This window comes from Lactuca sativa, chromosome 3, assembly GCF_002870075.4.
Source record: "Lactuca sativa cultivar Salinas chromosome 3, Lsat_Salinas_v11, whole genome shotgun sequence".
Classification (NCBI taxonomy): domain Eukaryota; kingdom Viridiplantae; phylum Streptophyta; class Magnoliopsida; order Asterales; family Asteraceae; genus Lactuca; species Lactuca sativa.
The window spans coordinates 112,048,103-112,065,707 of NC_056625.2; the positions used below are offsets into that span (position 1 = coordinate 112,048,103).

Here is a 17,605-nt window from a genome sequence, read left to right on the forward strand (position 1 = left end):
CAAATCTATAAGGTTAGATCGTGAGGTTTTAATCATTTAGTCAAGGATATATATGAATTTCATGTTGAAATGGCTCAACATAAGGAAATTTTGTATATGGGTCCATTATTTGCATTCTAAAATTTGATTATGATTACGGCATCCCTTTTCATAATCTGAATTATGAGAACTTGGCAAATAGAAATGGAAATGTTATAGCAAAAGACTGGTTTAGTCTTTATGTGAGACATCATGAATCGTGCCCCATATGCTTCGGATATAGGATCGATTACATGTGCTATATTCATCCTTTCTAAAATTTTCCAAATGCTTGGGGCATTAAGAAGGGAAAAGGTTCAGAACTGGATATGACTAAAAGGATTAAACAATTATCGAGGACAATCTAAGGTTTACCAAAGATTGGTTGCTCAAGGATAGTTGGAAGTATAGTGATAATTCTGGAAGGACCATATTGACATAGTCTGTAAGGAGGCAACTCTTGGTCAGAAGTGATAGTCAAAATGGAATCTGGAAATCTTTCAAAGTTAGAATTTTTCAATCTGTGTAAGATTAAGGAAACTTAATGCAAGAAGGATGTTTCCAAGGAGTTGATCTCCTTTGGAATGCTCTGTAATGTTTGTTGTCAAGTCTTTCTGACTTTGTGCATAATCATTACAAGAAGATCAATGCATATAAGTTTAGAATCTAACAGATTTCAGTAAATGGCATGAATTTGGAATTCTTGCAGTTGCAGTAAGGATTTGGGAGAGTGAAAAGAGAATCATTGAAGTTATGTTCAATTGATCTAGTTCACAAAGTAAAGGTCATAGACAAACATAGTATGCATACTTGGTGTATGGCATGACTAGTGTTTAGAAAACATAGTGTACATGCTTGGAGCATGGGACAACTATTGTTTTAAATTCAAGAATAAAGTTGATAGCTGAAACAGTATACAATGAATAATGTGTAATCATATGGTGATAAATAAAAGGTGTTTTATTTATGTTCAAAGGGTTAACACCATATTGGATTCAATTATTATTGTGTTTCATTTTGCATGTTTTGACTTCCCGAATAAAACTGGGTTATTCTTCCGGAATGACTAAGTTATTCAAACCATCCACAGTCGGTCATATGTTGGAAGTAGATATGAATTAAGACTGTCATGAGTTGGCTTGTAGAGGTCTAAGGTGTTGGACAAAGGGCTACAACACTCATGAGTGCTCATAAGTTCTGAGTATTGGATTCAACCCGCGCTCATTGGAATCACTTCATGGATTTTATCACGAGTGATCATGAGACGATAATATCTTATATTCTTCAAACCTAGAGATATGAGTTGTTACTATGAGTTGATAGTACATTGATTGCATGAAAACGCATTTGGTAACTCGGTGCTATAAAACGTGCCTTTGTGTATGATTCAACAAGTAGTAGAACAAGCCATATGAGTCGAAGTTTATCCGTTCCCTTTACCTTCGGGATAAAAGCGATATCTGTGGGCCCCTCGATGATTTGATGATGACAAATGGAAGTGCTCGGCCGGGACAGGACTGATTTGATTTGTTCAATTAGTCAGTCGTCATAAATCGAAAATCAGGAAACAACAAATGGACAGAGAGAATGATTATAATCCATGTCTCAGTCCATATGATATCTAGAATGGAGGAATATATGATCCCTTATCTAATGGACAAGTCATTGACAAAGGTCAGAGTTCATCTACAAGGTCAGAGTTCGACAGAAGCTTTTGAGAGCTACGATTGCCAGTTGGTTCCTGAAGTCATACGCAATAATAGTTTTAGACTTATCCAAGTGGGAGACTGTTGGATTAATGTCTAAGTCCATAACTATAATTGGTAAGACTTGACCCGACCCGGCATGGTCCATTTGGGTTGCATACCATCATGCACTTGGATAGACTATAATGAGAGAAATAAGACACTTATGGTTATTAATATATTATAAGTTCTAGTATATTAATAATAAGATTAATAAGATTATTTAATTAGTATTGATCAAGAATTAATCTAGGATTAATTAAGTGATCAAAAGAAGACTAATTAAATATGTGGGTTGATTGTATAAATCATCCATACTTGTATAGTGGGCTAATGCTCCATGGATAATCAAGTTGGGCTAAAACCCATAGAATGGTCCATGGATGCTCCATGGTGTATTTATACCCATGGATCATGGAAATGAAAGGCCATGTCAATTAGGGCTTACATGGTGTAACCCTAACTATATAAGCATCTTATTCTTGACCAAAATCGGCCACTAGTGTGTGAAGTGAAAGGGCTAGCCGATTTCATGAGTTGTAGAATTCTCTCATGTTATTCTAAGTGTTTTGGTGATTGTGATTCCATTTGAGGCTTCCACACTATTGGGGCTAGGCACTCAAGCTTCATGAAGACTTTCTACATCAAGAGGTATGTATTTTATCTTGTTACATTCATTGTTTTTGTATGCTAGATTAGGATAATACCTTGGAAGTTCTTATTTGCATGTATAATAGAGAAAACATAGATCCAAGGTATTTAGGGTTGCATGTACACTTAGGAGTGTTAGAATGCTCAAAACCCAACAATATGTTTATGTGCTATTATATGTTAGTGGGCGAGGCCCTGTGACAGGCGAGGCCTAAGTGAAACAGATCTGTATCCGAGCGGGGCTCGAAGCCAGGCGGGGTCTGGAGAGGCGGGGCCATTATAGCGGGCGAGGCCCGAAGTAGAGGGCGAGGCTCAGGATAGCGGGCGTGGCCCAGTATGTGCAGTATGTGATTTTGCATGGTATGTGGTAAGGTGGGGAACTCACTAAGCTTTGTGCTTACGGTTTTCAGTTTTGCTTTCAGGTACTTCCGGTAGCGGAGGGAGGAGCTCGGGGTGATCGCATGGCACACACCATAGAGTAGTCAGCCTGGGAATATTTACTCTGATAATAAACATGTGTTTTTGAAAACTTATACTCAGATTGTGTTTTGGAATGATGCTTTGTTTAAAGTAATGTTTTATTAAAAAAAAAAATTTGGTCTTAAATTTTGGGATGTTACAGTAAGCTTGAGAAGTCCATTTATGGACTTAAGCAAGTGTCTCGCAGATGGAATCTTTGCTTTGATGAGAAAGTCAAAGAGTTTGGATTTGTACGAAGCGAAGATGAATCGTGTGTATATGTCAAAGCCAGTGGGAGTATAGTAAGCTTCCTCGTTCTGTATGTCGACGACATACTACTTATAGGAAACGACGTCCCGACTCTGCAGGAGGTTAAGTCCTGGCTCGGGAAGTGTTTCGCTATGAAGGACCTCGGAGAGGCTTCCTATATTTTGGGAATAAGGATAGTAAGAGAGACAAGTAAGAGACTAATAGGACTTAGTGAGAACACTTACTTAGATAAGGTACTAAAACGTTTTAGTATGGAAAACTCGAAGAAGGGAGAATTACCGGTACAAAGTAATGCCAAGTTGAGTAAGACTCAAAGTCCGAGTACTGAAGCTGAAATAGCATAAATGAGCCAAGTACCATACGCTTCCGCAGTTGGCTCAATCATGTATGCTATGACTTGTACTCACCCTGATATAGCCTTTGCTTTGAGCATGGTTAGTAGATATAAAGGGAACCCTGGCAGAGCCCATTAGATTGCGGTTAAGAATATCCTTAAGTACCTTCGGAGGACGAAGGAATGGTTCTTAGTCCTCGGAGGGAGTGATGACTTGAAGGTGCGAGGGTATAGTAACGCCAGCTTTCAGACTGACAGGGACAATTATCGTTCGCAGTCGGGCTGGGTCTTTACCCTGAATGGAGGAGCAGTGACTTGGAAAAGTTCCAAGCAGGAAACTGTAGCTGATTCAACGTGCGAATCAGAGTACATTGCAGCGAGCGAAGCGTCGAAGGAGGCAATATGGTTAAAGAACTTCATCGGTAATCTTGGAGTTGTACCTGCCATAAAGGAGCCCATGGAGATTTTCTGTGACAATGAAGGAGCGGTTGCCTTGACCAAGGAACCGAGGGATCATGGTAGATCTCGGCATATCGACAGAAAATATCACTTTATTAGACATCGTGTAAAAGAAGGACAACTCGTAGTGAAGAGGATATCATCAAAAGATAACCCAGCAGATCCGCTTACGAAGGGACTGAGTAGGGTTAAGCACTTGCAGCATGCTAGGAGTATTCGGCTGAAGGATGATATTAGTATAGATTAGATAGTAGTAGAAACATGTAATAGATAAATGTAATTAACATTTGATGATTAAATAAAAGAGTATTTTTTATGAGTAGTGTTACTGTCTTATGTTAATTGTTTAACTATTGTTTCATTTTGCATGTTTTGACTTCCAGAATAATTGAGTTTATTAAGAATAATCGAATTGTTCAAATTGTCCACAATCGTTCATATGTTGGAAGTAGATATGAATGAAGATTGTCATGAATAGGTGTGTAGATTGTCTAAATGGTATTAGACATAGCAAAAATTTGCTGCAACGTTCATGCGTGCTTATGAACTAGTTTTGAGCATTGGAACAAACCCGCGCTTGCTGGAATCACCTTATGGAATATGATAAAAGGGTGATCGCAAGACGATAATATCATATAGTCTTAAAACCTAGATATATGGTTTGTTATTTGTTAATTGGTTGTACATTGATAATGCGAAACCGCATCAGTAACTTGATATTATAAAACACATTATTGTGTATAGTTGATTAATGAATAAGTAAATGCATATAAGTCGAAGTTTATCTGTTACTTTTATCCCAAGAGGGTAAAAGCGATATCTTGGCCGCTCGATGATTTGATTTGACTTATGTGTCGGGCCCGGTCAGAACTAAATTGATGTGTTCGATTAAGTTCTATGTCAAATAAATCGGAGATCGAGAAACCAAATGCTAGAAAAATTGTTCCATAGAATTGTCAGCATGATATCTAAACAGAGGACTGTACGATCTCTTATCTAAAGGACAAGATTGATTAGATCAGAGTTTGACAGCGTCTTTGAGAGCTACGATTGCTAATCGGAATATACTTGTACATATAGTTACTAGACTTATCCAAGTGGGAGACTGTTGGAATAATGTCTAAGGCTACAACTATATTAAGGAAGTATTTGACTTGGTTGAGCATGGTCCTTTTGGGTTGCCTTCACCATAGCAACTTGACAGGATGATTTATAATGAGAGAAGGAATATTATTAATATATTATAGGAATAATATAAGGAACAATAATATTGTTATTTGATTAATATAAGTCATAAATTAATTTGGAATTAATTTGGTGACTTAAAGAGATTAATTAAATAAAGAGGTATAAACTGTCAATTGTTTGATAGTTGCACTTTGGGCTATAAATCCTTTAGGGATAAGGGGGGACGAATTCTAGGGCTTTGGATAGGCTTAGATTTCGTACAAGGCTTATCATGGAAAGGATTTGGATTGCTTAGGGCTTAAGTTATCCATTTAGGGTTTAAGGGTGAAACCCTAGGAGCCTTACTAGTATAAATAGACCCTATGGGTTGAGGAAATTTGACACAATTGTCTCTAAGGAAACCCTGGCCGAATTCTTCCTCCCCTCTCCTCTCTCCTAAATCATCTTCTTGCTAGTTGGTGTTTGTAAGCCATTAGAGGAGTGACAATTGTGACTCTAAAGCCTCAAGGACAACAAGATCAAGCAAGTGATTCAAGGTAAACTTCTAATCTTTGATTTCATATTGTTATTATTGTATATTAGCCATTAGAAGTCTTGGATTCAATGTATGATCAATTAGAGAAACCTAGATCCAAGCATTAGGGTTGCATGTGCACATAGGGATGTTCATATGGCTAAAACCCATCAGATGTATCAGAGCCTAGATTGGTTTCTATTGAATTCATACTTTGATTGCTTGTTTGTTGCTGAAAAAATTGTTTTTTTTGTCCTCTGGCTGATCAACTCGGCGAGACCCATGGTGGTACTCGACGAGTAGGCTCAACTCAGCGAGTCCATCTGGGTACTCGGCGAGTTTGAGCGTCGGAACAAGGAAACTTCATTGCTGTTTATCTTTGAGATACTTGCCTTAATCATATTAGATCAATATAAATACGTTTCTTCGAAAATGTTTTGATAACGTATTTATCTTGTTTTCTGGGAACAAATTCCGCAACATTTTTATGAAAAGAAGTACTCTGATTTTTAACAAAGCATAAACAAAATCGGTATTTTCTGGCCGTGGAAAATGGGGCTGTCACAATCTAAGCTTCTTAACTTTATACACTTTGCCTTAAATAGCTCATATGTATGTCTAAACAAATCATAACTTATATCAATAAGTCCCGCATGTTAGACTAATTGCCAAATCTCACAATTCGAACTATGGAAAGGGATGCCGTAATCATAATCGAATTTGAGAATACAATTTTCCACAATTGCTATCTTCTTAAAATCTCTCTTAGTGAAAACATTTCCTCACAGTCATTTTCATGAAGAAGGGAATCTTATGACGCTTAGATTTTATGGTGTATGTGTTCCTATCCATGTGAATTTGCCAAAACCAAAGTTTGCGACAAAGTCAAACTCATATGGACCGAACGTGCTCAATCTCGATTTCTTGCCTCATGGTAACATGAATGCCCACCATGTCTTCAAAGCAACTCACCCTTTTTCATATCAATGTACTTTCCATTGATCAATATGGTGTATGTGTTCCTATCCATGTGAATTTGCCAAAACCAAAGTTTGCGACAAAGTCAAACTCATATGGACCGAACGTGCTCAATCTCGATTTCTTGCCTCATGGTAACATGAATGCCCACCATGTCTTCAAAGCAACTCACCCTTTTTCATATCAATGTACTTTCCATTGATCAAGGTGCTTTGTCTTTATGCATTCAAATGAGAACTCATAGAACTCACATACATAATTAACTCAATTGGAATGGCACAAAAACAAACTAATGTCAACACGATAGGTTGTAAACCTCAAGTCGTGTGCTAGTGATGATTGATAAGGTTTATTCTTGATTTGTTCTTGAAACCCTTTTCAAGATCATTAAAACTCCCACTGACCTCTTGACATATATGATTCTCTTGTTAGGAAACTTTCCTAGACAAAACAAATATTCAAGAGTTAGTGTAGTTCTTATCAAGACAAAACACTTCACATAATTGGTCCTAGTTGGTCTTTGTCTTATCCAAGACATCACAACTTACCAATTTAAAACGTGCAAGAATAAGAAAACTTTTCCAAATTCCACATTTGATGAGTGTTATAAAGCTACTTAAGACTTGTCACTCAATTCGCAATCCTGGAGTATGACTCTAAGATTCGATATTGGAACGAAGTATGATTGACTTCTTGATTTAACCATTTCCACAATTCCCAATTCCTCTTCTTAGACATACAAATGTACTAAGACTCACTTAGAGGACCAATTGAGATATGGTTCTTAATCATTAAGACTTTATCATAAAACACAATAAAAGGTACTCTCCCTTCTTAGAATAGGGAAACTTTTATCTTTCTGCCTACTTGATTCTTCTTATTCGTTCTGCTATTCATTGAAACATTTTTTTTTCAATCAACTCAGAATTACACTTAATCTTATAAGTATATTCATATTTACTAAACTTTAGCAAATGATGACGAATATCTTTATCACTCTTGTGGTGGACTTGATCAACGTACATTCTTGTGTACTCGATCTCCTAGTCCTTCACTTGACACTCTATTAAAAACTTAATCTAATTTCCAAATATGAAAATTTTCATTCATCACGCAACCAAGTTGTATGATTCCAAGTTTCTGTCCAATTGAAACTTGGGCGATGAGAAACTCTCTCTATTTGGTAAATTCTCGATATTTCCACAAATAACATAATTAAGAATCAAATCCATTATTGCTAATAATAGAAACTTTCAAACATCAATTTTTCATACACGCCATTGCAAGGATAAATAAATAAGATAAAATCAAAAATTCATTTTATTGTGGAAAAAATTTATCCTTACAATGCAATTCAATTGAAAAATTATGTTATTACATATTTCTTAGCAATCTATTCTAACTCCAAGTAGTAGCTCAAGAATCCAATCTTCAAGCAATGCGATCGAAATCCATTTCTTCACGATTCGATTCAGCTCACTTCTTCCCTTAAGCTTCCTCTCTTTTCTTCGATCCTACAAAACATCAAAATGTAATCTTATCACATCATGCATTAAGAATCTAGAATAGGAACTTGAAAGAGTTAGATAATGGAGCAAATGATTTCATAGATTACTCATTTTCGAAATGGATAAAATTTGTATGATTCATTATTGGTTACCTATTAGTACATGGGATGTTAATTGGTGTAGGATGCATATGGCATGCATTGAGGCAACCCAATAATTGTAGGAAATTTGCGTTATATTAGAGTTTGTCTAGTTGACCAATCATATAGATAGATGGTCTTTTGACCTTGATTCGATCGTTTGTTTACAGTGTGATTAACTAATCGGTCGGTGGTGGGACTCAGATACCCTAGGGGTCTCCACATTCTCAAATTGAATTGTATAGATTGAGAAGTCATCACACTCTCACTTTGAGTAAAAATTTCATTCATTGGTATGATAATCTGACTCTAACCATAAGAATGTTTTGATGCTTTTATTCTTATCTCTTGATTAGCCATAATTTGGTCATTCCCAAATGAATTATTATTTGGAACAAAGAAGCCACCTAAAAGATGTCATATTTGATAATATGGCCTCATTTTTTTTATTGAATGTTACAAATTTAGTTACTTTGTAAATTTTCTAACATTTTTCTATTAATAGTAATTGAATTGTTCAAAAGAATTATAACATAAATATTGGACACATTTTCCTAATTGTACCACTTATTCTACACACATATAAAAATATAAAATATAATCTCTCTCTCTCTCTCTCTCTCTCTCTATATATATATATATATATATATATATATATATATATATATATATATATATATATATATATAAAAGTTGAAGTAACACTCTTTTTATTTCTAATTTTACCAACTATTCTACTTCAATTTTATTAATAATAATTTTACCAATTATTCTACTTCAATTTATTTCTAAAATTGAAGTAACACTCTTTAAGATGAAAAAAAATTGTAACATAAATATTGGGACACATTTTCCTAATTTTACCAATTATTCTACACAATTATAAAAGTATAGCATACAATGTCTAATTTTTTTTAGGTTAGAAACAAAACTGCATTTATTTATATATTTTAAACATCGGATTAAAACAACACTTCAATGGAGCATCCCGAGGTGCATATTTTTAAGGGCGTGAAGATTTTGGGCGTTTGATTGAAAAGAGTGGTTTGTCTCTTCATCCGTCAATCCTTTCCTCCAACGCCTCGCCGGAGATTGCGGCGGTTTATACGGTGGCCGTGGCTGCGATGCCGTGATCGGAAAACAAACATCGTAAGAAGGGGATCTACTCGTTCGTTCTAACCCTAATTTCTCAAATATCATGGACCACATTCGCTGATTTCAAGTAATTTTCCGATCCGTTGTTCATCCGATCTGAAACGTATTATCCAACTACCTCTAATTCCTTCCGATCGATTCGAAGGTCTGTCATTGTTCGTTGTTTTCATTTTACTTGAGCTTGTTTAGACAGGTTTAATTTTATTGCATTTCGGAAGTTTGTAAAATCCCTAATTTTTCATCATTTCTACAAGTAGATCGCAAGCTATGTTGGTAATAGTGCGATTTTACTGTATAATTGTTCATCTATGATCAATAACAAAAACCTTGGTTCACAGCGGAAGTTATATACATTTATATAATATTGTGAGAAATCTGGCTTAAATTTCATTCAGATTTTGAGTTCACACGGTTTCATCTTCATAATCCGCCATAGACTTTTGGTAACTGAAGTCATGAGCTCAGATCTAACCATATCCTTAACAAAATCAACAAAAAACCTAAACCATCACTCGTAGTTTCTGATTCTTTTGTTTAATTTTGCTGCTGCTTACGTATATCTTAATGAAATCCAGATAAGTATTGAGATTGGCATGATACATTATCACGATGTCTTTCAAAAGCATTGTGCGCGAGCTGAGGGAGATGGGAGATGGAATTGGGAGTTTATCTAGAAGAGGAATTGAAGGAAGACACTGGAGAAACCGAACTAGATCACACATTGCTCCTGATGTAGCTCCATTAGAATTGATAAACCAAGGCCAGTGGGCAAATCTCCCTCCTGAACTTCTTCTGGACATAATCCGTAGAGTTGAAGAAAGCGAAACCTCATGGCCAGCAAGAACTGTAGTCGTTTATTGTGCATCCGTTTGTAAATCATGGAGAGATATCACGAAGGAAATCGTCAAAACCCCTGAAGAATGTGGTCGATTAACCTTCCCAATCTCATTGAAACAGGTAATTTCTTTGATCCCTCTCTTTTACGTTCATCAATACTAAAGTAAACCACAAACGAATCATAATTTCTTCTTCTTCATCTTCCATAATAGCCTGGCCCTCGAGATTCCCCAATTCAATGCTACATAAGAAGAGACAGAGCAACTTCCACCCACCGATTATACTTTGGGTTAACCCCATGTAAGCCACGATTCATCATCATCATCATCATCTTCTTCTTCCACCATTCTTTTTCTGAATCTAACAACCTTCATGATCCACACTTCAACAGCTGAAGATGAAAGCGATAAACTACTATTAGCAGCCAAGAAAATCAGAAGGGCAACAAGCACAGAGTTCGCCATTTCTTTAGTCGCAGATGATTTCTCACGAGCTTCCTCTACATACGTTGGCAAACTAAGGTACGTTACATCAAATTAACATATCCTTCATCCTTCACTTCAATTCCTAAATCCCTAATCCCAAATCATTTCTTCTTCTTCTTCACCTTCTTTTTTCTTTTAAAAAACAGATCTAATTTCCTCGGAACCAAGTTCACAATCTACGACAGCCAACCACCAACCGACACCACAAATCACAACCGATCAAGCCAACGATTCCAGAAAAAACAAGTCTCCCCAAAACTACCTTCATGCAGCTACTCCATAGCCACAATCTCATACGAACTAAATGTCCTCCGAACACGTGGCCCAAGAAGAATGAACTGCACAATGCATTCCATACCCATTTCCTCAATCCAAGAAGGAGGCACTGCTCCAACTCCAAAATCTTTCCCTTTCAAAACCATCGACAGATCCACATCATCTTTATCATCAACAACAACAACACCCAATTCAAATCCCCTCGACTCTTTAATGCTTAAAAACAAAGCGCCTAGGTGGCATGAACAGTTGCAATGCTGGTGTTTGAATTTCAAAGGACGAGTGACTGTTGCATCTGTGAAGAATTTTCAACTTGTGGCTGCTGTTGACTCGAGTCATAATGTTTCAGCTGTTGAACAAGAGAAAGTGATTTTGCAATTTGGGAAGATTGGGAAGGATATTTTCACCATGGATTATAGGTATCCTCTTTCTGCTTATCAAGCTTTTGCTATTTGTTTGAGTAGCTTTGATACAAAACCTGCATGTGAATGAAAGAATTTAGAACAACTGCTATATGTTATAAGCTTCATAATATGTTAGCAGTTATGACTAGTTTGTTCTTTAGGTATTTCTAATTTTTTTTTTTTTTCGTTATGGTTAAATAACTCTTTTAATTAATGTTAAGAAAGGTGTTTCTAGTAGTTCATTTTCATTTTGTGGATTTTGGCTTCACTTAAAGATGGTATAAAGATAAAAATATTGATTTTGTTTTGTGTTGGCAATTCTTGTAAAACTTAAAAGAAGAAAAAGGTTTTTACAATAATTTGGACAGTTATATGTATATGATTGTTTCTTTTTTACATAATTTGGATATAATGACTAAATGGGTTAAGCCAGAAAAAACTGACTTAATGACTTAAAGTTGATGAATATTATTTTAAGTGATGAATTTGAAATTTGTTTTATGAAATGCACGGGTAAAATGGACATTTAGTTTCATTTAGACGTATTATTCAATATAGTAAGAGAAATGAAGGGTAAAACAGTCATTTAGGCTATGTTTAGCGCGCCACATCCAGCTGATAAGATAGCTTATTTTTCGAATTTTTTATATTGTCATGTTTAGCTTAGAAGCTAGCTTTTTGAAAAGCTAATTGGCTAGCTTTTCATTAGCTTTTTTTATATAAAAAGAAATTTATAAATATACCTTTAATTAATTAAAAATATCATATTATTTAAATGACATTTAATGTCATTTTATATTTTTCAACTAACTTATCAGATAGTTTTTATGTAAACGTAATTTTTTATTAGCTAACAGTTAACTCTTCAGCTAATATGTCTGCGTAATCTTTTAGACAATTTATTCGAGTGATAGAGAGAGCGGAACTAGGAAAAAGAAAAGAACAACCTTTTATAATTGAGGAAATTAAGTATAATTGATTATTTTGTTGTATATTAAAAGAAAATGATGATTGGTTTGTGAAGAAAGTTTAATGAAAATAATTTAAAGGATGGAAACTCAAGTGTGGCGTGAAGATTAAAAAAAATTAAATGCAAAGACCAAAGACAAAGACTGCCGAACGATTTTGTACTAATCATTAAAGTTTGAAAAGATCTTTCAACTTGCAATTTTCCTTTTTGATTGGTGATATCAACAGTTAAATACAAAGACTACCGATCAAGGTTTTCTTGGATGTTTTAGTTTAACTTATGTTATAAAACAAGGTTATTTATTTATTTATTTATGAAAAAACTTGGAAAACGAAATAAAGATTTTACAAAAGAAAATATCTGAAAAAAAAACAATGGTAATGTATTTCCAAAGATACTGGAACTTTACAACAAATCAAACAAAGAGTATAATTCCTTCAAATTGTTTTTCGAACATACATGGATGTGAAGCCTAAAAGCAAGAAAGAAAAGAAAAGCATTATTATAATGAGTGGGTAATGCCTAAAATTGTTTTTCTGAAATCATTCATTCTCAAGAGTCGAGAACAAAAAACTTTATAACCATGACCAAAAGTACTAAAAACCAAAAAAATACAAGCACAAATTGTGCAAATATGTATTAAGAACATTTTGCAACAATCATGAACAACTATATATATGTTACATACATGTTTAAATTAAAGACAGGGTTGACAAACAAGTTGAGTTGAAATTGAGATGATTAGTTTGGTTGATAACTTGATATTTTCAAGATAACCCAAGATAAACGGATTGGATTGACCTCACATTAACTTTTTTTTTTAACGCAATCTCTAGATGAGGCACACGTGTTGAAGTGAACCATTTAAATTTCATTATTTACATAAATTGAAAACATTTAAACTAAGTTAAATAAGTTGAAACTCCAAGTAATTGCTCAAAAGTTAAAAAGAAATCAACTACGACTTAATTGTCCATATAACTTGTATGACTTTATGGTTTTGTTTTTGTATCTTTTGGAAGATTAACGAATATATAAAACATTAATAAATACATATTTAAATGGGTCAACGACTTGGCATCAGGTTTTAAAACATTAACCCAACCTTTTTATTTGAACATATAATTGAGTTGACTCGTTTAATTACATTGATTGAAAATTTCAACTCAATCAACTAACTTCGGGATGGTTGAATTGACGGGTTGTATTGATTTTTGCTATCGTTTCTTAAACATTATCGACTATAAGGCAACAGAAAGCATAAGCTTATTGTATTTTAAACCTTTTTAATTTACATCATGACAAACCAATTTCTTTAAAGAGATACAAAATACCAATCACAAAGGCAATGTATATTACATTGCATTTGAAATAAGCGATGTGTTGGTTAGAGATTAACAACATATCGTTTAGTTATTTTGTGAAACTCAATGGTGGATGGCAGCCAAACGACGCAACGGTTTGAAGGCGGTGCTACACGCAACACCGTCCATAGACAGTGCGATACCACCAAATGTGTAGAGAAACAGGTTGCTTAAGCTGGTTGAAACCTTCTTCTTTCTCTCCTTTGTGACGGTTCAACGACTAATTTTTCAATTTTGTTTTTAATATAAGGAGAATTTTATCTGTATTCTTATAAACTTTCATAATTATATCTATATCCTTATAAAACTTCAAATTATATGTATATCTTTATAAAACCCATAAATTTACATATATACCAAAATACTTAATTTAATCATATTTAAAAATTAAAAACAATATCTTTAAATTATATTATAACTAAATTACTAAAATATCTATTTGAAATCAATGTTATAACCGATCTCCTTATTCACGACATGATTCTTTGTCACTTCATAATCTGCATAATCGATTAGCAAAACGTGATTGGTGATTGCATATTACTAATCGTTTGGTAGACAATATATTATACCTCCTACAATCAATTTAGGAGACACACAATTATTCTCTTCTAAACATTTTTGTTCTTCCTCTTCCTCTGGTTCTCTAGTTATATGTAAAATCATGGAAAAACTAATTTTAAGGAGAGTTTCTGTTTCGGGTAGGCCTGACAATCGTGTCGCGTTTGGGTTGGCGTGTCGTGGGTTGGCGGGTCAAAATATGCCAACCCAAACACGACCCTTTAAATATACAGGTCACGGGTTGGCGGGTCATGGGTTGACGGGTTTGGAACATAAACCCATATATGACATACCAACCCATTTATTTATACATGTTCATAGGTTGGCGGGTTCGTGGGTCAGATTTGGATTCGTGGGTCCGAATTTTAGATATTTAAGTTTTAAACATCCAAATGAAAATTAAAAACATTCATAGAAACATGTTACAGACTTAGCCTTATAGGTTACGACTTACGACCTTAGATCATTCACCACGAGTCAAAATGTCAAAACAGTCAAATGATCTATGAATCAATGGTATATATTATATAATACTTATTAAATATTAATACTTGATACATAAATACATTTAAAAATAAAATAATTTTTTTTTATTATGAATATAAACGGGTTGGCGGGTTAACTCGTTTATTTTTTGAGAAACCCATATATGACTCGTTTAATAAACCGGTTGGCGGGTTGGCAGGTTGAAAAACTCAACCCAAACCCATTTATTTCGTGTCGTGTTGCGGGTCGTGTCGCGTGTCGTGTCGAGAATTGCCAGCCCTAGTTTCGGGTCATTCCACAATTCGGGACTGTGACCCGGTGATCAAGTATCATAAGGCTTCATGCTTTGGGAAAGAGATGTTTAGGCCCATTTGGATGGTGGATAATGTAGGTTATAGGTACCGAGTGTTTGGTTCGTGTTTTGAAGCCTAAGGGTCTAGCGGTAAAGCGATAGTTCGGGCCTTTTATGAAGTTTTAGATTTAGGCTCGGGAAGTTGTAAGGCAAAGGAAAGTTGATAGAATTGAACAACTTCTCATTACCTTTCTGTGGATATAAAAAACGTTGAATTCAGACATAGAACAAATAAGTTATGGCCTTTGGAAGATTGGCGGTCTAGACCCTAGCCGAGTACGCTGGGCGTATGCTATGAGTACGCCGGGCGTACTGGCTCGACATCCGGATCGCGGAGGCTTCAACGTATGTGAGGCATATAACAAACATGGGCAAACCCTAAATTTAAGGGTTCGTGCCATATTTAATCACCTTAATTCAATCATGGATCTTCTTATGACCAGCCTCCACCTCTCTAAATCCTAAGAATGAAACCCTAACTGCCATTTGTGAAATTTGAGCTTGGAAGTGAGTTTTAGTGGTGTTTTTGGTAATTTGAAGGAAGAAGAACACTTGGAGGTTTCTTTGGTTTGGATTGAGCTTGTAGATCTAGAATGATCATCAACTTGCAAGCTATTTGAGGTATAAAGTTCTCAACTTGATGGTTCCTTATGCTAGATCCAATTTAGGGCTTTATTTGTGCATTTTTGGGTCCTTTAATCCATATTTGAGAGTATGGTCTACTCCAGAACCCATGGATGGTAGATCTTAGCACATTTGAGGTCCCATGCCTATAAATATGTAATCTTTATGAGTTATATTGGTCCATGCATGTTTTAGGATCCTTAGTATGGTTCTCTTTGAGTTTTGGGTCCCATTAAGTCATTCAAGGGAGTAAAATTGTCAGCTTTATGTGTTAAGACATCCTTTAGGATCAGATATGAGATTGGACAAAGTGGCTTAATCGATTAAGCAATTAATGGCAAGTTTTGGGCCACTCTGGAGTACGTTGGGCGTAGCCAGCTCGTATGCTGCGCGTACTGGCCAAAAGCGGAGTATGCTGGGTGTAAGTCTGAGTATGTTGGGTGTACTCAACAGCTTTGACTTTTGCGATTGGGCCTTATTTGGACTACTAGGGTTTTAGGCCTTGTTGGGCCACTAGCCGTTTTGACTTTGGGACATTGTTAGGCTTTGGGCCTTCTTGGATTTGGGCTCTTAATAGGCTTTGGGTGTCATTTTGGAATTTGGGTCATATTGTGATTTTGAAGCCATTAGGTTAGGCCATGGTTATTGGGCCAAGTGAGGAAAGGGTGAAATGGCCTTTTAACCTGAGAGTTGGACATATGAATGAGATTCCTAGTTATTGTTTACAGCCTATTATTAATTAGGATTTTATGTGATTGATTAACACGGGGATTTTCCGGATCAGCAGTCCGAACATTTATCTGGTTGTTTCAGCAATTGAGGTGAGTTTCCTCACTGTGTTTGGCAGGTTGAAGGCACCAATGCTGACCCATGATTTATTATGATTAAGATACTAGTTGTCTGTGTGACTCTTGCATGTGTAGTATTTGATATGTATACCAGGCAAGGTCCGATGCCAGGCGAGGCCTGATGAGTATATTGTATGCTATTTATCTTTGTGTTTTGTGTGTGTTTATATGTTTATATGTATAACGGACGGGGCCTGATGTCATACAGGTCCTGATGAATGTGATGAGTTGGGTCCCATCTCATATTTTTGACAGACCTGTTCCGAGCAGGGCTCGATGCCGGGCGTGGACCGATGGTTGTTTGGCATGGCCCATTGCATGTTTGATATGTAAGGTATGTGATATTTTAGGAAACTCACTAAGCTTCGTGCTTACGATTTATGTTTAAAATGTTTTTCAAATTCTCCTGGTTCGCGAGAGAAGGGTTCGGCTTGATTGTAGCGCATCCACCCATGTTTCCGGAATTTACGATTTTGGGAATTATACTCTGATAACTATTTTACTCTGAAATACTTTCGAATGATTGAAATGGTTAAATGTTGTTTATTGATTGAACTAAAAATAAATTTCTTACTTATTAATTTATTGGACATTACAAGTTGGTATCAGAGTCTTGGTTTGAGGGATTCATGCATACTCTTGGGTGTGTCTGAACTCAAACTGAGGGTTTGGTAGATTTTTATAAAATAAAAGTTTTATTAAAGGATTTTCTAATAAAAGATAAGGGGGTGGTGCGTGAAATCAGCCGAGCTCAAGTAAGTGATTCCCAGAATACCCATACATGTTTGTTATGTTATATGTTACGAGAATTGCATGCTAGAATAGGGCTAAGAATCTGCTAAGGATTTCATGACTAGGAGAGATGCCTTTATATGCCTGATTGTTTGAGCTTTTAGAATTGCATGTTAGTATGAATTTCGAATGATCAGATGGATAGGCCTGATATATGATTCCTTGTAGCATAAGTGGAATTGGATGC

The 17,605-nt window shown here is 35.4% G+C and overlaps 1 protein-coding gene across 1 annotated transcript; it reads left to right on the top strand.

Moving 5' to 3' along the window:
- Positions 1–9,212: 9,212 nt before the first annotated feature.
- LOC111885820 (tubby-like F-box protein 5) lies at positions 9,213–11,663 on the top strand. The gene is made up of 5 exons (XM_023882055.3): positions 9,213–9,564; positions 9,995–10,376; positions 10,469–10,556; positions 10,648–10,777; positions 10,888–11,663. The coding sequence occupies exons 2-5, from the start codon at positions 10,029–10,031 to the stop codon at positions 11,507–11,509; spliced, it is 1,188 nt and encodes a 395-aa protein (XP_023737823.1). The 5' UTR covers positions 9,213–9,564; positions 9,995–10,028; the 3' UTR covers positions 11,510–11,663.
- Positions 11,664–17,605: the final 5,942 nt, after the last annotated feature.